General features: G+C 43.0%; 1 protein-coding gene across 1 annotated transcript in view; it reads right to left on the bottom strand.

Moving 5' to 3' along the window:
* The window catches only part of KNL1 (kinetochore scaffold 1), a 201,129-nt gene that overhangs the window by 140,829 nt on the left and 39,301 nt on the right, over positions 1-20,999 (bottom strand). Inside the window, exons 4-7 of the mRNA XM_040332074.1 lie at positions 17,702-17,761; positions 15,170-15,231; positions 9,308-9,360; positions 5,441-5,471 (exon numbers count right to left, since the gene is read on the bottom strand). Coding sequence (XP_040188008.1) covers positions 5,441-5,471; positions 9,308-9,360; positions 15,170-15,231; positions 17,702-17,761 — 206 coding nt within the window. The remainder of the gene's footprint in view (positions 1-5,440; positions 5,472-9,307; positions 9,361-15,169; positions 15,232-17,701; positions 17,762-20,999) is intronic.

Raw genomic sequence — 20,999 nt, 5'->3', positions numbered from 1 at the left:
ATTCTAACAGATGATTCAGGGTGTTACACTCTGTGCTCCCTTCCTCCGTGCTCTGGTGTTTCCCGCACTCACCAGATCCACATCCCCTTCTGGGGTGACAGGCGTTCACAGTATACGCTCTGTGCAGCGCTGTGGCAATTCTTATTCCCCTTATGGTCCTTTTCCAGTGTTTTCTCAGAAAGAAAGAAAGCCCCAATTGTGTGATACTGTTGCAACACAAAATGTTATTAAAAGGAAGTGCTAGGTACTCACATTTGGTTAAAATCAAACAGGCGTTCAGTATATGTGTGGAAGCGTTGTGATCAGCGCACGTTCGCTCGACCGGTTTCGTCGTGATGACGTTGTCTGGAGCGTGCCGCTGATCACCAACACTTCCTTATTTATGTCGTATTCCACATTGCGTCGTGGTGTACGTCCGTACGCGCGCCATTTTCCCAGTGATTTGTTTAAAAGACAGAAGTCCAACCACTAGGATGTCCATCGTCAGGCGCCATCTTTATGAGGTTTTTACAGACCAAAGTCTGTTGTAAAAAAGATGCCAGATTTCCCTTATCTGATCTAGACAGACGCAATGTGAAAAATCCCATTGACATACAGAAAAAACTTGCTCTAAAGCTTATCAGAAATATGAATAATTATGAAAATATAAAAATGAATTTAACCACTTCCAAACCGCTGTACGACTTTATACGGCCTAACTTTAAAGATGGATATCTCGGTAACGGCAGCAGCTGCTGCCACAACCGAGGTATCCATCTTTAGTGTGAGCGGTTCTGTTAACGATAACGGCGGTCTCCGCGGCGGATTCGCCGTTATCGGCGGCGGGATAGGGTCCCCCCTCCCGCCGCTATCCCGCGCCCTCCGCCGCTTAGCGGAGCCGTCGGTAGCGGCGGAGATCGGGTGCGTTCGGCAGCTGTGTGGGGTTGCAAGTGAGGGAAAAATCTCCCCCACCCGTCCCCATAGCTCTGCTGGGCGGAAGTGACGTCAAAACGTCAGTCCCGCCCAGCGTCTTAAAGAAACTTTTTTTTTTTTGTCATTTGAAAAACTGACAGTTTCAATTTTTTTTTTTTTGCATTTAAGTCTAAATTTGAGATCTGAGGTCTTTTTGACCCCAGATCTCATATTTAAGAGGACCTGTCATGCTTTTTTCTATTACAAGGGATGTTTACATTTCTTGTAATAGGAATAAAAGTGATCATTTTTTTTTTATTTCAGTGTTAAAAATTGTAAAATAAATAAAAATAAATGCGAAAACCCCAAAAATATTTTTTTAAAGCGCCCCGTCCCGACGAACTCACGCGCAGAAGCGAACGCATACGCGAGTAGCGCCCGCATATGAAAACAGTGTTCAAACCACACAAGTGAGGTATCGCCGCGATCGTTAGAGCGAGAGCAATAATTCTAGCCCTAGACCTACTCTAACTCAAAAAATGCAACCTATAGAATTTTTTAAACGTCGCCTATCGAGATTTTTAAGGGTAAAAGTTTGACGCCATGCCACGAGCGGGCGCAATTTGTAAGCGTGACATGTTGGGTATCATTTTACTCGGCGTAACATTATCGTTCACAATATATAACAAAATTGGGCCAAATTTATTGCTGTCTTATTTTTTAATTCAAAAAAGTGAATTTTTTCCAAAAAAAGTGCGCTTGTAGGACCGCTGCGCAAATATGGTGTGACAAAAAGTATTGCAATGATCGCCATTTTATTCTCTAGGGCATGGGTGCTCAACCTGTGGCTCTCCAGCTGCTGCGGAACTACAATTCCCATGAGGCATTGCAAGCCGCTGACAGGTACAAGCATGTCTTCCAAAGGCTGAGGCATTATGGGAATTGTAGTTTTTCAACAGCTGGAGAGCCACAGGTTGAGCACCCATGCTCTAGGGCAGGGATCCTCAAACTACGGCCCTCCAGCTGTTGTAGAACTACACATCCCATGAGGCATTGCAAAACTCTGACATTCACAGACATGACTAGGCATGATGGGAATTGTAGTTCCTGAACACCTGGAGGGCCGTAGTTTGAAGACCCATGCTCTAGGGTATTAGAAAAAAATAAATATATAATGTTTGTGGGTTTTAAGTAATTTTCTAGCAAAAAAAACTGTTTTAGTCTTGTAAACACCAAATCTGAAAAACACCCAAAGTAGAGAAGTGGTTAAAGAGGAGTTCCACCCAAATTTGGAACTTCCTCTTAACCCACTCCTCTCCCCCTTACATGCCACATTTGGCATGTCATTTTTTTGGGGGGGGGGAGTGGGGGCTTCAGCACGAGTGGGACTTCCTGTCCCACTTCCTCCTTCCTGTAGGCGACTAAGCTTAATCGCCGTCAGGAAGTGGCTGCTGTAGGCGATCGCCTAGGACACGTCACAGGTCCTAGGCGATCTCCTGGCCAATTACGCGGCGCCGGGCCGCGCATGCGCAGTGCCGCTCGCGCATGCGCAGTGGGTGCCCGGCCGTGAAGCCGAAAGCTGTCACGGCCGGGTGCCCACACTGAAAATGAAGACGCCGGCCGGGGAGGGGGGGAGAGGAGCGGAGCCCAGGCCGGCGCGTCGCTGGTGCAGGTAAGTGCCTGTTTATTAAAAGCCAGCAGCTACACTTTTTGTTGCTGCTGACTTTTAATAAACATACAAATGGCTGGAACTCCCCTTTAAACAAAAAAAAACACATGTACATAAATAAACCCCATAAAATTAAATGGGAAACACCCCTATATTTAGAATAAAGGGGTAGTGCTGCTCCCTATTCACAGCGCAGCACTACCCCTTTATTCTTCATTTGTTCCTGGTTTGATACACTATTTAGTGCAGCAGCTGTACCCTTCCTTTTCCCTTCACCCCCCACTCTTGTGGTAAGCGCGGTAATACCCACCCCATCACCCCTATATTTAGGTATATTGAAAACTCCTATGTATGTCATTAGAACAATAGAAAGAGGGGAAGTGTGGTCCAATGATATTTAAAAGAAAATAAGAGTGAGGCTATTTGGAATGGGACTAGAAATTAAAAATATATAAGATGATAAAAAATATGTATGTTATATGTATATGTTAAATCTATATACATACCAAGAGGTTTATACCCAATATAAAAAAGGGTTTAAAAGTTAGTTCAAAAACAGTTTAAGTCTAGGTCAATGTTCATTCCTGCAGGTTGGAGGGTATCCAATTCAAAAATCCACCGCTGATCACAACACAATTTTAACCAAATGTGAGTACCTAGCACTTCCTTTTAATAAAATGTTGTGTTGCAACAGTATCACACAATTGGGGCTTTCTTTCTTTCTGAGAAAACACTGGAAAAGGACCATAAGGGGAATAAGAATTGCCACAGCGCTGCACAGAGCGTATACTGTGAACGCCTGTCACCCCAGGAGGGGATGTGGATCTGGTGAGTGCGGGAAACACCAGAGCACGGAGGAAGGGAGCACAGAGTGCAACACCCTGAATCATCTGTTAGAATTGACACGAAGCACATAGCACTTTTTTGCATGGACTGTTATCATGTTTTAGTAGCTTTCAAATGTGTTTTTTAGGCAGTTCTCAAAAGCATCTGTTTTTGTATTATAGACTGGATTGAGCTTTTTGAGTGCACATCCAGTATAACTCACCAATTGTCATTTATTATTATTATTTTTTTCTTGCACACCTTTTCTGATGGTAGCACAGTTTGCATTATGTATTGATTCATTTATATATTTTTACTTGAATGTTTGATTTTAGGAAATTATTATTAATAATTTAATTTATTTCTAACACTTGTGCACTAAAGCATAGCACCTGATTGCTAATGTGAAAGAACACCTCTGATTTTCACATTTAACTAAATGTGAAAATCAGAGGTGTTCTGTCACATTAGCACGCATGTAAGGTTTGCTGCTGCTTTTAAAATTTAACATGTAATCAGGCACCTACCAAGCCGCCACTCCTCCACCTACCAAGCCGCCACTCCTCCACCTACCAAGCCGCCACTCCTCCACCTACCAAGCCGCCACTCCTCCACCTACCAAGCCGCCACTCCTCCACCTACCAAGCCGCCACTCCTCCACCTACCAAGCCGCCACTCCTCCACCTACCAAGCCGCCACTCCTCCACCTACCAAGCCTCGCTTGCATCTACCTACCAAGCCACCCTCCCACCTCTACCTACCAAGCCACTCCTCCACCTACCTCGCTCTTTATGCCACACAATTCCTGCGGTGTCTCTGGCACAGGAAGTAAAGGGAAATCTCCTCAAACAGCCACACAAACCTGACAAGTGGATGACCATTCCCTTCTCCATCCCAAACTACAATAATAAGGAAGTGCTGCCAATCCTCCTTCCCTGTATCAGATGCGGGGAGAGGATCACACAGGAAGAACTCCTCAAAATCCAAAACTCCGCCCCAAACTGGGCTCCTCAGACACCCTCCAATCACTCAGGCCGGGGGACCCTCCTATCACCAATCATATGACAGCTCCTTACGTGTAGAAAGGGGGGAAGTTGTACTGCCACGGCCACTTGAAGCCCATCTCCGCGATCCGTCCTCTAGATCAGGGATAAGCAATTAGCGGACCTCCAGATGTTGCAGAACTACAATTCCCATGAGGCATAGCAAGACTCTGACAGCCACAAGCATGAACCCAGAGGCAGAGGCATGATGGGACTTGTAGTTTTGCAACAGCTGGAGGTCCGCTAATTGCTTATCCCTGCTCTAGATCCTTCCGCCCGGGATGAGATCCCCTTCTAAAAATTTACAAGGCAGCTTCCCCAGCCTGCGCACCCGCTCCTGTGCGTATAGGTCAGCCGGGCTCCCGTACGTCAAGCCGCCGCTCCGGAGATAGGCCGAAGCCGGGGACTTTCCTATGGCCGCACCCGAAAATCGCGGGTCAACCGTCCTGAGATTGCGGGGGGGAAATCGAGATAGCGATTTTCTTACGATTAAACATGCACCCCCAAAAAATAAACACACACACACACACACATATATATATATACATACATACATACACACATACACACACACACACACACATACACATATATATATACACACACACACACACACACACACACACACATATACACATATATATATATATATATATATATATATAAAATTCCACTAGCAGGCGCCACTACCTACAAACTTTTTCTTTTTCACTCCATCCAGGTGGGGTACATATGTAGGGGTTGCCACAGTTGAATATTATATATTTAAAATTTCTAGCATCCATTTCTTGCAGCATATAGTTTCTAATTTCGTAGCGCGGATTCACACCATCCTTCAAGAAATTAAATACACCATTAAAGTTTACAAGGACCCTGTACTGCTATGAGAGCAAGCGAGAGCAAAACGAACACACACGTTTATTTTTTTTTAAATAAAATGGAAAGCTTACAACCACTTAAAGTTTTCAAAAGTAATTGAAAAGGGAAAAAATTATTTTGCCATTATACTTACTCTTTACAGAATGAACTAGCTGTTCCAACCCCTGCAAAAGAAAAATTTCAAAAAGAAATGCTAGGTTACAAAAACTCATATTTCAAATACATAAATTGGCAACAATATACAGTCAGCCTTGATTTTGGTAAGGGTAAAAATAAAAAGTTGTAGAACCTTATCCAAAATTTTCGCACCTTGGCGCATTACCATCATATATGGTATATCGTTCATCTTTCCCACAAACTCAAAAGCACTTTGGAGAAGCTCCCCCGGACATATGTAGCCAGCCTGGTCGGCACCATGTACCATCTTAAAGGATCATATAGTTTGTCTCTATAATAGAGGAAGTTGCTTGGGCAATCAATTGCCATATCTCAAATTCAAGGTTTTCTTGGAGGTCTTGCTCCCACTTGACCATGTAAGCTTGACTGGAGGTATGCATTAAGATAGTATACAATTCAGAAATATGACCTCTAGGTTTTATAATATTTATGATATTCCATGGGCAACATAGTCATCAAATCAGTTTTTTTAAAGTGCATTTCCATTTTTGTAACCAAATTTGGTTAACTCCTATTTTAGGTTTGTTACATACAGGTGCATAACTTAACCACTTCCTGTCAAACCTAGGTCTGTCATTTATTCTTTTTTTTTTTTTAAAGTGTATTTTTGTGCGTGTACTCGAGAGAGCAGCCGGACTGCAGGAGTTGGGAGTAGGCAGGCCTCCCCCAGAGGCAATCTGCCACCTTTCTCCATGCCCCGGGTGGCATGGAGAAAGTTTTACTTACTGACCTGGACCCCCCCCCCCCCCCCCCCCCTAGTAAGAAAGGTTTCATGAACGAAGCCTTTAAACAGTGTTCGATTTATTTATTTATTTTTTCACACACACACCAGAGCAGGTCAAGCATGACATGGTAACATCATACCGCCGTCTAGGTGATCATGTACAATGGCTGGCTGCTCCGATATCACGTGCGATCAGCCATCATCGCCACCACAGCAGGGCAATAACTTCACAGCAGAATATAGAAATTTTACAGAAAGATCTAAACAAAATAGTGGAATGGGCAACTACATGGCAAATGAGGTTTAATGTTGAGAAATGTAAAATAATGCACTTGGGGGCTGAGAACATAAAACGCAAACTACTCACTGGGGGGGGGGCTGGGAGAGAACCTCTGGGAGAGTTGAGGATGGAGAAAGATCTGGGGGTCCTAGTGGAAGATTGGTAGTTGCAGCTTGCTATTGCACAGTCTAAGCTGGCAGAATATTAGCATGCATAAAAAATAAAAAATAAAAAAAAATAAAAAAAAAGAGAGTTATATAGTGGAACATTGGCTTATGAGCATAATTCGTTCCAGGAGAACACTTGTAATCCAAAGCACTCTCATATCAAAGCAAATTTCCCCATAGAAGTCAATAAAAATATAAATTTGTTTCACCCGAGGGGTCCTGGAGAGGTTTGGAAACTGAGTATTTCCAAGTATTTCCAAACAGCTCAGAGTGTCACCGGTGCCCCCACACATCTGGCCAAATGCGGTTCTACACACAGCAGAGGCTTGAATCCTGCTCGTTTTGCGAGACACTTGCAAACAGAGTCAGCATTTAAAAACATTTTAGAAATACTCGTATTGCGAAATGCTTGTTCACTGCATTACTCGCAATATGACATGGCATGGTGAGTTTTTTGAAGTTGTCATTTGACAACATTTTTGGAAAAATTATGAAATTGTGTTTTCACAATTTTTCTTTTAAAACATACTGTCACCAGTGCAATACAGTGTCATCATATGACTGATGTGATGATGATCAGGGACACCGACTGGTGACAGTATGTTGACACCATAGTAACACTGTACTACTCTGGGGGAGATTAGGGTTGTTATTTTTGGTACATTTGTTTGCTGTTACAATGAAGATCATTGTATTTTTTTCTCTCCCACTTCTTGGGTTGTATTACAAGAGATCGTTGTAACTGCAAAGTTTAACTGTCATGAATGGGTTAACCATTCATGACAGTTGTGATCTCTAGTGATCTGTGATTGGCTACCGTATTTTTTTTATGATTTATAGTGGGACTGTGATAGTAATAGTAGCGATTATTGAATTATAGTGGGACTGATAGTGCGGCGAGCAATCTAACTGAATAGCACAGACATCTCCAGTCACACAAATACAGTGAGCAGTGCTAATATACACGGTCATTGTACTAACGACACTAGCTGGGAGTGAACATTTAGGGGCAAAAGGTTAAAGGGGTTGTAAAGGTTCGTCTTTTATTTTCTAAATAGGTTCCTTTAAGCTAGTGCATTGTTGGTTCACTAACCTTTTCCTTCAATTTCCCTTCTAAATGTTTTTTTTCTTTGTCTGAATTTCTCAATTCCTGTTTCTCCTCCGTAAGCTTTCCACCATCATCCGAGCGGTGGAAAGTCATTTAGAACACCTTACTGAGGAGGAACAGGAAGTGTGAAATTCAGACAAAGACAGAAAACATTTAGAAGGGAAATCGAAGGAAAAGGTAAGTGAACCAACAATGCACTAGCTTAAAGGAACCTATTTAGAAAAAAAAAAACGAACCTTTACAACCCCTTTAACTGTGAGCCCAACAATGTTTCCTGTGTGGTGTTTTCACATAGAAACATGCAGTTTTTACTAAGTGCTGTGAATGGCTGAGGTGGGGGGTGGGCAAAGGACATCACAATCTCCACCTCAGCAACTCAGGGTGAAGCATTGTATTCATTGAAAAAAAAAAAAAAAAAATTGTGTGAATGGCTGAGCAAACCTCATCCTGACTTAGTTTTGTTCCAGCAACAGGCCGTACTGCTGCCAAAAACACAGCGTCACATACTTACTGATGCAACATAATTAGTTGCTGTGGCTGCTGTATAAACTAAGGAAATTTTTTTTTTGGCAAGCTATTAAAAAAAAAAATAGATATGTTGCACCATGTACATTCTTAGTAAGAGGGTATCATATTGGATATATAAAAACAAAAATATTGATACCATCTTCCTTTGACAATTGATATTAAAGTGCTTTCCTGTATTTTGCTTTTTGATACAAGCGTAATCCTTCCACGCATCTTTATGCTGTTTAGGTTTTTTTTTTTTTTTTTTTTATGCATTGAAATGTGCTGTAGTTCTGTTTAGCTTTATATGCCGTTTTTATGATGCATATTTTGTGCATGTTTTATAGGTTAGCAGAATTTACAGGTGTGTTACATAAACTGGCTGCGATTTATTAAATTTATACGCATTAATGCCAGTTTTGCACTATGAGTCAGCAGGAATTTTAAAAAGGATACGCAACATTATGTACAGCGAGTTTACGCCCAATGCTTCAACAAGCTCCCAGGACACTAGTAACAAAGTGGGGCATAAAGGTTGGAGGCAGGGTTAAAGTGGATTAAGGCTGGGTTCACACTCATGCAAACAGGATGTGGGTTTCCCTGCATCCAATTCGTATGACAGGAGAGTGTGACCTGCTCTCAATGGCAGAAGGGTCCTGTGCGTCTTCTGGCCAGTTTCAGGTGCAAATTCAGCCATTTTTGGCTGAATTTGCACCGTGCTGGCACCTGAAACGCTCATCACACACGCACCAGACCCCTGCGGCGAGCCACAGCCGCAGCTAGTGTGAACCTAGCCTAAAAGTTTATATGTGGTTGTTCCAACCTCCTGAAAGCAGCAATATAAAACTCAGATGTCCTAGAATTCTTAAATCCCTGTGTCCCTAATGGACGATAAAGTTATGTATATTGTTAACACTGTCAACAAAAATTGAGGGAATCTGACGGATTACTGTACTGTTCACATTAAAGTGTGTCTCCCCCCCCAAGTGTAAAAAAAATAAAAAAAAAACCCAAGGATTACGAAACAAAATGATTACCTCCACTGTCAGCATCTCCAGCTCCAGCCGATTTTAGTTCAGGTGTGAAAACTCTGTAGAAATGAAAAACATTTTGTGAGCGTTTTCTTCAGATCAGTTTTAATACAACATTTTTTACAATCTCCAAGCTAACCTTTGGGATTCTGAATCAGAGTTTTAAATAGTGATAGGGACCAAAGGCCAACCTGATCTAGAGCATCAGGTGGGTCAGAGACAGATTCTACAGGGAAAGGCACTGGAGCAAGCTTGAGTCTGTGGGAAGTAGACACTAGTTCCAGCACCAAGTCAGGAAAAAAAAAAAAAAAAATCAGGAAAGATAAATACAATTTTTTTACTCTGCAGCAGAGTTGAAGAAAAAGGCATTTAATTAAAGCATGTTCTGTAGAGGAGGGGCTATATGGGGGCTGGCGTAAAAAAAAAATCCAGATAGGATCAGCATCTCATTAGCACACAATTTAGTTTGCACCATTTACATTCATACCGATGGCTGCCATTAGTTTAGCTCTTCAAATTATCTTTCCATAGAGAAAAACAGAATAGTGCAAGTTAAAGGGGTTGTAAAGGTACAATTTTTTTTCCCTAAATAGCTTCCTTTTCCTTAGTGCAATCCTCCTTCGATTTTGCTTTTAAATGTCTTTATTTCTTCTGAGAAATCCTCACTTCCTGTTCTTCTGTCTAACTCCACACAGTAATGCAAGGCTTTCTCCCTGGTGTGGAGTGTTGTGCTCGCCCCCTCCCTTGGACTACAGGAGAGTCAGGATGCTCTCTACGTTGCAGACAGAGAAAGGAGCTGTGTGTTAGTGGGGGTCCTGACTCTCCTGTAGTCCAAGGGAGGGGGCGAGCACTACACTCCACACCAGGGAGAAAGCCTCGCATTACAGTGTGTAGTAACAGACAGAAGAACAGGAAGTGAGGATTTCTCAGAAGAAATAAGGACATTTAAAAGCAAAATTGAAGGATGAGATAAGTGAAGGAGGACTGCACTAAGGTAAAGGAAGATATTTAGAGGGGAAAAAAAATAAAAATGTACCTTTACAACCCCTTTAAATCCTATGACACACAAAAACCATTTGCAGTCACTAGTACAAATGTAAATGCATATTAACCACTTCTCTACTTTGGGTGTTTTTCAGATTTGGTGTTTACAAGACTAAAACTTTTTTTGCTAGAAAATTACTTAAAACCCACAAACATTATATATTTATTTTTTTCTAATACCCTAGAGAATAAAATGGCGATCATTGCAATACTTTTTGTCACACCATATTTGCGCAGCAGTCCTACAAGCGCACTTTTTTTTGGAAAAAAAATCACTTTTTTTAATTAAAAAATAAGACCGCAATAAATTTGGCCCAATTTTTTTATATATTGTGAAAGATAATGTTACGCCGAGTAAAATGATACCCAACATGTCACGCTTACAAATTGCGCCCGCTCGTGGCATGGCGTCAAACTTTTACCCTTAAAAATCTCGATGGGCGACGTTTAAAACATTCTATAGGTTGCATTTTTTGAGTTACAGAGTAGGTCTAGGGCTAGAATTATTGCTCTCGCTCTAACGATCGCGGTGATACCTCACTTGTGTTGTTTGAACACCGTTTTCATATGCGGGCGCTACTCGCGTATGCGTTCGCTTCTGCGCACAAGCTCGTCGGGACGGGGCGCTTTAAAAAATTATTTTTTTTCTTCTTATTTTTTTTTTATTTATTTTATTATTTTTTACACTGGAAAAAAAAAAAATTATCACTTTTATTCCTATTACAAGGAATGTAAACATCCCTTGTAATAGAAAAAAGCATGACAGGTCCTCTTAAATATTAGATCTGGGGTCAAAAACCTCAGATCTTATATTGACTAAAATGCCAAAAAAAAAAAAATTTGAAACTGTCATTTTTTCAAATGACAAAAAAAAAAAATGTTTCTTTAAGAGGCTGGGCGGGACTGACGTTTTGACGTCACTTCCGCCCAGCAGAGCTATGGGGACGGGCGAAGGAGATTTTTCCTTCAGTCTCGTCCCCAGTCAGCAGCCGAACGGTCCCGATCGCCTCCGCCGCTACGGTAAGCGGCGGAGGGCGCGGGAGAGCGGCAGGAGGGGGGGGCCTCTCCCACCACCGATAACGGCGATCTCGCGGTGAATCCGCCGCGGAGACCGCCGTTATCGTTAACAGAACCGCTGACACTAAAGATTGATATCTCGGTTGTGGCAGCAGCTGCCGTTACCGAGATATACATCTTTAAAGTTAGGCCGTATAAAGACGTACGGCGGTTTGGAAGTGGTTAAAAAGGAAACTGACGAACACTGGAGCTGCTCTATTACTTTTAAAGTAGAGTGCCATAATTGTTGTGCGTTTGTGACTCTGTATTAAAACTACTGGGTCAGTGTGAAGGTTGGGTAAACAAAAATTCTCAATAGGCACCATATAGCAATTTATTTCTAACTCACACTGATCTGATGCCAATATTATTAACAGGGCCACAACGTGTACATATTAACAAAAATAAACATACAAAAAGTACAATATGTACAGTCACTTACAGTGTACTGTACTTAAAATTAAACTAAAAAAAAGTATATTACTCAAATCGCCATTACAAACAGGAGGTGGGGAAGAATTTCAATGACAAATGTTCAGCCGACAACTGTCTGAAAAGAGATTCACCATGGAAGGGTTTGTTTTCAGAGGGTGGTAGAGTAGGGTCTGTCGTATTCAGGAGGAGATACTGCCACCACCTCAAATCTATATATATATAAAACTCAGCGTGTGTGTGTATGTTCCAGCATCACGTCCAAACGGCTAAAGATATTAACATGAACTTGGCACACATGTTACTTATATGTCAGCAACAAACATAGGATAGGTGGTTTAACCCTTACCCACCCCCATTTGCCATGGTCGGGGTTTTTCTTTAAAGTCCCATTCAACTCTATGGGAAATACATGTTACTTCATAACTTCCAAACGGCTGTAGATATTTCGATAACACTTGGTCACATGTTACTTATATGTCCACTTAAACTATAGGATAGTTAATTTATCCCTTAACTACCCCCATTTGTGAGGGTCAGGGTTTTTGTTTAAAGTCCCATGCAAATCAATGGGAAATGTATGTTCCCACATAACTTCTGAACGCCTGGAGATATTTCAATAATACCTGGTACACATATTGTCCAAACGGCTAAAGATATTAACATGAAACTTGGCACACATGTTACTTATATGTCAGCAACAAACATAGGATAGGTGGTTTAACCCTTACCCACCCCCATTTGCCATGGTCGGGGTTTTCCTTTAAAGTCCCATTCAACTCTATGGGAAATACATGTTACTTCATAACTTCCAAACGGCTGTAGATATTTTGATAACACTTGGTCACATGTTACTTATATGTCCACTTAAACTATAGGATAGTTAATTTATCCCTTAACTACCCCCATTTGTGAGGGTCAGGGTTTTTGTTTAAAGTCCCATGCAAATCAATGGGAAATGTATGTTCCCACATAACTTCCGTACGCCTGGAGATATTTCAATAATACCTGCTACACATATTACTTATATGCCAAATAAAAATATATGACCGTTAAATTAACCCTTACCTACACCCTTATATAAAAGATGGGTATATTTATATTACTATGATTTTCCTCCCCAAAAGGTTAAGATAGGAAGACCGGGCAATGCCGGGTATTCAGCTAGTTTTTTATAAACCAAAATAGGCATTTCTATGTAAATACTGTGTGTTTGGCTTGTGGCATGGTCCAGTCACTTGAATTTGTTGCATTTGGCAGCGGTACTGCCCCACAGCCATGACATGAGATATAATTTGTGGGATCTCTGCATGTGTAAACCCCCCCCCCCCCCGAGGGGCTGCATGTTTTTTTGCAACCTGCTGTTCAATCGCCTGTTTTTTTGCCGTGTTTGTGAACAAGGCCTAAGGCCAAGTTTACACAGGCACTGCCTTTAATGTGCATGGACACATCACGTAATGCTTTTTTAATCATCCCGAGCATGCTTTACAATCTGCAGCTGCATCTTGAATGAGCTGTAAACACTACAGATACAGTGGAACCTTGGATTACAAGCATAATCCATTCTAGGAGAATGCTCGTAATCAAAAGGACTCGCATATCAAAGCGAGTTTCCCCATAGAAATACCAAATGTGGCCAGAGGTTGGGGGCGCCAGAGAGCCTTGGAAAGGCTTTGCAGAACTCAGAAAACCTCAGAAACTGAGTGACAGACTCACCCAGGACATCCCCGAAACATCTTATGTCTAAAATCATCCTATGTCCACTAGGGGCATAGGATGACTTAGAAATTATATCTTGGACTACCTGAGATGGGAGAATTATGTAATTATCATCCACAATGTATTCCAGAACTATTTACTGGTTGTTGATTCTGAACTCAACGGGTTAATTGTAAGAGTGAAAAAAAATGACAACAGGAAAATGTGCCTTTAAGAAGCATTAGCGGAAGTGACATTTTGACGTCGCTTCCGTCCTGCTATGCTATGCTATGGAGACGGGTGGGGGCCATCTTGCCCTCACTCGTATCCCAGCCAAGCAGCAGACAAGGAGACAGGACCCGATCGCCTCCGCTGCTGCCTACGGCTCCGGTAAGCGGGGGAGAGCGCAGGAGGGGGGGGGGGGGCTCTCCCGCCGCCGATAACGGTTATCTCCCCGCGAATCCGCCGTGCAGACCTCCATCATCATTTAAAAGATCGGCGCCTGAAGAGATGGATATCTCTGTTGTGGCAGCAGCTGCTGCCATTACCGATATATCCCTCTTCAAAAATAGGAGGTATATAGTCATGCGTGGGTCCTTAAGTGGTTTTAATGCCAAAGATGTTTTAAGCCTTGTGCACACAATCGGACTTCTAGCGGACTTTTCCGTGGATTTTGGTCCGAAGGGCATTGGCCGTGAACTTGTTCTGCATACAGACGGCACAACATTTTCAGCCAACATTCACCAAACCACATGGCTTTTCAGCTCTTTACCGCTAAACTTTGGGCAACTTCTGCCATTGTTGTCTGTTTAGCATTGGTTCCGAGCATTCGTGTTTGTACTTTGGATTTTAGTTGGACGGACTTGCGTAAACATGTTTGGATAAAACGACATAACAAGATTTATTGCCGACAGTTGGTGAGTATGAACAGCCAATATTTGTTGTCATCAATTCAGCCAAAAATTGTCTGATGGAGCATACACACGGTCGGATTATCCGACACAACACGTCCATCAGACAATTATGGCCATAAAATTGGATTGTGTGTTTGGGCCTTTAGAGATTGCAGTCCTCCCCCACCTCCCTAAATACTTACCCAAACCCTCAATCTAGCCAGAACTGTGCACGACTGGATCTCCTTCTCTCCTCTTCACACAATGATTTTGGGAGCAGAGGGAGCCATTGTCAATCAAATGCTGCAATGAGGAAGCAGGGGTAGGGCCAACCATGCGGTGTGCTTCTGTGAAGTGTGGCAATATAGATGCACACAGTGGCTTGCTATGGGGGAACATGAAGGAGGAGGAGACAAGAGCAAAGAGAAGTGGTTCGGAGCATTTCTGGCCAGACATCTTGACTAGGGGCAAATGATTCATGTAGCATTTACTTCCTTGAATCCATCTGCCTTTATCTCAGACATTTTTTTTATAATCATTCTATCTATACATATACACATATCTTCCAATCTAATTACTAATGCTAGCAGCATAGGGAATATAAAAAAAAAAGGCGATTTAGAAAGGTCTAATTTAAGAAGTCGATAATGTACATTTTATTTCACAAACTGTATATTAAATTTAAGAATCAAATAAAACAAACATTTATAGTTAATGGCACATTTGCACACATTTCTGGCATTACCTTATTGTCTCTGCAAAACTCACTCGCCGAGAGCTTTTTCTCCGCTTGTCAATGATTGACTCCTGTTTAAAATAAAAAAAATTAGCACACACACACTTTTATTATTAAATAAAAACTTCTGCACTCGACATGATTTGGCGTTTTTGAAACATTCACTACCTAGTAGCTGCAGAGGGGGGGGGGGGGAGGCTGAAGACTACACTACACTCACATGCTGCTTGAAAAGAGTGCTTGTTTCTAGCCAAGTAACAAATGGCCATACAATTCTACTGAACCTCTTGACACCCTCTAGGTGGGTATTCACCCACATTCTCTCTGCTCCCTCCTTTTTGTATAACAAGGCTTGGGGAACATGGGGTTTCACACAATCCAACTAAACCCAAGAATTCCAGCGCACACATTATGTTTAGGCAATTTTTATTTTAAAGAAATGTATAGGGGGGGGGGAATAGGATTTTTGTACTCACTGTAAAATCCTTTTCTGAAGTTCATTGCCGGACACAGCTTTTTTTATTCTTGACCTTAAGATTATATACCTTCCTATCAGGAGAGGACTAGCCAGAATCATGCAACATGAAAAAAAACAGCAAAGCTGAACAGTACCGCCCAGGGGGCAGTCCCCCTGGTTATAACCCCTCACACTGCACCTAGCAGCTCAGTTCGTCAAAAAGCAGTATAAACAAAAAAGGAGGGGTGGGTGCAGTGTCCGTCAATGAACTTCAGAGAAAAGAATTTTATGGCGAGTACAAAAATATTATTTTCTCTTTCGTTCATTGACGGACACAGCTCCTTTATTCTTGACCTTAGGGACGTCCCCAAGCGAAAGAAAGAAAGAAAGAAAGAAAGAAAGAAAGAAAGAAAGAAAGAAAGAAAGAAAGAAAGAAAGAAAGAAAGAAAGAAAGAAAGAAAGAAAGAAAGAAAGAAAGAAAAAGAAAAAGAAAAAGAAGCACACCGACTTCTGGAGGTTCAGTACCCAACCAAAATTCCCGAAGAGTCTGACTGGCGATCGCCACATCTCCTCTAATTCTGAGGCGGAAGCTGCTCTCAGGTGGTCATCGTCCAGGTAGCCCACGATTGCGATCCCCCGTTGCCTCAGCAAGGCTAGAATCGGGGCGAGCACCTTGGTGAAAAGCCTTGGTGCAGACGCCAGGCCAAAAGGGAGCGCTACATATTGTTAGTGATTGTCCCTGACTGCAAACCGCAGAAATCTGATGCCCAACGCATATGGGGACATGCTGCAAGTATGCGTCCTTCATGTCCAAGGACGCCAGAAAATCCCCCGGATGGAGTGCAGCGACCACAGAGTGAACCGATTCCATCCTGAACCTTTGTACTTTTACAAAGGTGTAGAGGGCCTTGAGATCCAGAATTGGACGGACCCTGTCCTTTGGGACTACAGACAGATTGTAGATCTGTTACAGAGTAGAATCTCTGAAACCTTTCCGGTGGCGGCACAGGGACTATTACCCCGTGCATCAGCAGGTCCTGTACTGCCCCAAACAGGGCGCCTCGACGGGCCGGAAGAAGATAAAAGTTTGGAGGGAAAGAATCTGTTTGGTGGATAAGAAAGACACTCTTGTACCCCGATGAAACCAACCACTTCGCAGATCAACTGGTCAGAAGGAAGAGAGGCCCACCGAGCTGCAAACTCTCGAAAACGACCCCCCACCCAAGGGTCGGGCGGGGGCAAACCTTCATGCGGTCGCAGATTTGTTCGCAGGCGTCCGAAACCAGGGACGCTTTTGTCCCTCAACCGACACCTTGTCGGCCTGGGAACGCTTACCTGCGGGCCCGGGCAGATGAAAAAAAATTGCTCCAAATTTAAATTTTTGCTGGAACTGCAAAGTTTTTTAATAAATACACCCAGAGTACCGGGATTACTACTCTATGTGGACTCTTTTTCCCTCTCACGCTCATCACCTGCAACATCACCGAACGAGACCTCTGCGCCCCGCTGAGGACCCCGCCCGGCAACAGCTGGTAAGCGAACACACGCCCCACTGATCCCGTAAGGCTCTACACCCCCCTGTGGGGACTACTATCCGGTGAGTGGGGACCCAGGTGGTGGGGGGGGGGGGGGACACGGATCTCGCTTGATGACTCCAGTTGGGAATTCAGGCCGTCAGTAATTGGTTATGAGAAGTTGGTCATCCTTCATATACTGCATCAGTCATTGTTCATATATTGGACTGGGGATTGTCATACATTTCTTGAAAGCTTGTAGGGGCCCTAGTACTGGTCACCCAGCAACAGGGAACACTGCTTCTATGTACTGTTTACTTGTTTAATCAGCTGAGTGTGGCATATTGTCGCTGTTTTTTCCCCCATAACCTCAGGTTTCTGATTTCATTATAATTTATACACGGTTGATTCACAACAGTGCACAACACGGAGGACTCTTAATTTTATTTTTATTTCTATTTTTTTACTTATTTTATATTATTTTTCACATATTGTGTTTTTTCTATATATTGTGGTTTTACCGGTAATTACCGATTACACTCAGTTAAGGCTAGTGGACGCCGATCTCACCTGATGAAGCTCATTGCCAATTCCCAGGTCTCCAAGGGGACTTCTAGGAGCTTTCAGAATCTACAAGAAACAAAAACAAAACAAAACAAAAATATTGCGCAAAGTGCAGTAAACACATTCTCATTCACAAAAGTGCCAAGGTCTGTAGATTATAGGACTACATGCACACAAGCTGATAAACTGCAGTTTGGCTTTTTTTTTTTTTTTTAAAGCCCATAAACTGAACTCTATGTTAGCCTATTTGCTCATGCACACATGGACGTTTAGTGTTAATGAGCTTTGGAGTTTATTGGCTTTTTTCTGAATGCCCGAAATTTGCGTTCAAAGTGCATTGTTTCCCCGTGAAAAAAAACGCTAAACGCAAAACACCGAAAAACGCTGCTCGACAGCTTTTTTTGTGTTTTTCATCCATAAAAAAAAAAAAAAAAGCTAAAAACGCTAATGCAAAAAACGTTGAAAGGCTCCCTACAAAGCTACTGGCATTTTTTTATAGCTTTTTTAGCTTTGGTGTGCATGGAGCCTAAATGGAGGTTTTTTTTTATGCAGCTTGAGCTGCCAGGTGTGGGTGAGCAGCCCCAAATTTTGACAGCTACATGTCTTAATTTGATAAGTGTGCAGGTGAGTGGTTGTGAACGCACTGTTTGGGGCTTCTCACCTGCATGCCAGACAAATTAGGATGAGTGGCCATGTCTGCGCAACCACTGCATCAACAGACACTTAGTAGGGCTTCCTGCACGTAGAACCTGGTGGCTCAAGCTGCATAACCAAAATGGCTTATTCACCTGGTCCAGATCTACCCACGGATCCTAAAATAATTGTAGCGCTGTCATTTTAAAGCCATAGTACCACTGGATTGGCATAGGGCCAACGTGATGTCTATATTTAAAAAGGGATCAAAGTCTTTACCAAGTAACTATAGACCCGTTATGCCTCGTACACATGGCCGGACATTCCGAGAAAGAAAGAAAGTCAGACAGCCCCCCCCCCCCCCCCCCCCGGAAAGTCCGGCCGTGTGTAGCCTCCATCGGACTTTTGTTGGAAGTCTGACGGACCTTCGATAGAGAATCTGTTCTTTCTTCCGGACTTCTGTCAAAAGTCTGACCGTGTGTACAAGGCATAAGTTTGAATTTTTTAGTCAGGAAGATACTGGTGTTTAATTAAAAAAAAGAAGACCACATAGGCGAGTTCTTGCTGGAAAAATATATTTTAAGCAACAGACAGCATGGATTGATGAAAGACAGAAGAAGTCAGACAAACCAGGATTTATTTTTATGAGGCGACAAGTAAAACCCTGGACAGAGGCGTGGTTGTGGATGTGGTACATTTGGATTTTGCAAAAAGAGTTTGACACAGTTCCCCACACACAGCTAATGTGTAAGGGGAAAGCCTACAGGTGTGGAAAGATCAGTTTGTAAATGGATAGAAAACTGTCTAAAAGACAGAATTCAGAGAGTAGTGGTTAAAGGGGTTGTAAAGGTTATTTTTTCCCCCCAAATAGCTTCCTTTACCTCAGTGCAGTCCTCAATTACTTACCTCATCCTTCCATTTTGCTTTTAAATGTCCTTATTTCTTCTGAGAAATCCTCACTTTTGTTCTGTCTGCAACTCACCACAGTAATGCAAGGCTTTCTTCCTGGTGTGGAGAAAGCCTCTTGAGGAGGGAGGGGGCGAGCAGGCAAGTCAGGATACGCTCTACTTTGCAGATAGAGAAAGGAGCTGTGTGTTAGTGGGCATCCTGACACTCCTGCTCGCCCCCTCAAGAGGCTTTCTCTACACCAGAAAGAAAGCCTCGCATTACGGTGGTGAGTTACAGACAGAAGAACAGGAAGTGAGGACTTCTCAGAAGAAATAAGGACATTTAAAAGCAAAATGGCAGGATGAGGCAAGTGAAGGATGATTGCACTAAGGTAAAGGAAGCCATTTAGGGAAAAACATTTGTTTTCCTTTACAACCCCTTTAAGGATTCTTACTCTAAAGGTTTTTAGTGGTGTAGTGGTAACCCCGCAGGGGCTGCAGAGACTCATGGGGCGTCCGTCACCCTGCCCAGTACTGCATTCACGCTCAGGCATCCTGAGAGCAAATCGGTGAACTTGTTTTTTTCTGTTTTATTGAGGGGTATAACTTGGTTGGGGATGGGAGATATGGGATACCCAACATGAATAAATAGAAACAGCAATTGGTTTTGGGATAACCATGTACACTCCCTGCACATCCTTCAGCTTCTTCTACACAAACTTACTTGAAGCTGATCAGTCCTCAATCCACCAGCGCATCACTTGCTGCAGACTGTTTTGTCTAGTCACCTCCAGCACATTGCTTGGTTTCCCCAGGGACAGCTAGCATTATTTGTTGGGTAGGCCGGACACAGACTTAACCAGGCCTCAGCAATTGCCCTTTGCAGGCTGGTACCGAGGCCCCAAAATGTGATGCAGAAAAGTCCCTGTGCAAGCCGCCCTAACTATGGCTACTGGTCTACACCCTCTTCAGGCCCTGCCAGCCCTCCTGGCTGCAGCTGCCTCTTTCCACTGCCCATTCACCACAGTCCACACTTCTGTTTCTGCCTGCACCCATCTTAGACTGCAAGCTCCCAGTCCCTTCAGGTGTGCCTCCCCAATCCTCCTGACCGTGCCCAACTCACCAGCCCTTATGGCTGCAACCAGTTCTCTCTGGAGTCTCTTAGCAGTGCTCTCTCCCACTATCCTCTCCTTGCCCTCTTCCTGTGTTCCTGAAGGTGCTCCCAACTGCACCTGAGCCCATGCCCATGAACACCCCCCCCCCCCCCCCCATCCAAGACTGGGGAGCTCCCTCAAAGGTCCCAACAGCCTCCGCACTCTCTTGCTCCAGCTCTTCCACCCTCCTCCCCAGAGAGCACACTACTAGAGGGTGTTAGTGTGGTGTACCCCAAGGTTCAGTGTTGGGACCCTTAATTTATAATAGATTTAAAAAACGGATATAGGGTCTGGGATTAAAAGTACCATTTCAGTCTTTGCTATGCAGTGGAATAACATCCTTACAGGATGTCTCCAACTTACAAGCCGACCTCAATGCACAGTGTAATTGGGCAACTAGGTGGCAAAAGAGGTTTAATGTAGTTATGCACATATGGGCTAAGAATATGCATACATACTAGGGGGAGTAAAACTGGGGGAAGCAATGGTGGAGAAGGATCTGGGTGTTTTGGTAGACCAGAAGCTTAATAGCATGCAATGCCAAGCTGTGGTTCTTGTATTGTGCCAAGTCCTTTGTATTGAGAGGTATGGACTCCAGATAGAGAAAGATATTTTGCCCCTGTACAAATT

This window comes from Rana temporaria, chromosome 13 (genome assembly GCF_905171775.1).
Source record: "Rana temporaria chromosome 13, aRanTem1.1, whole genome shotgun sequence".
NCBI lineage: Eukaryota > Metazoa > Chordata > Amphibia > Anura > Ranidae > Rana > Rana temporaria.
This window is presented reverse-complemented; position numbering and strand designations above follow the sequence as displayed.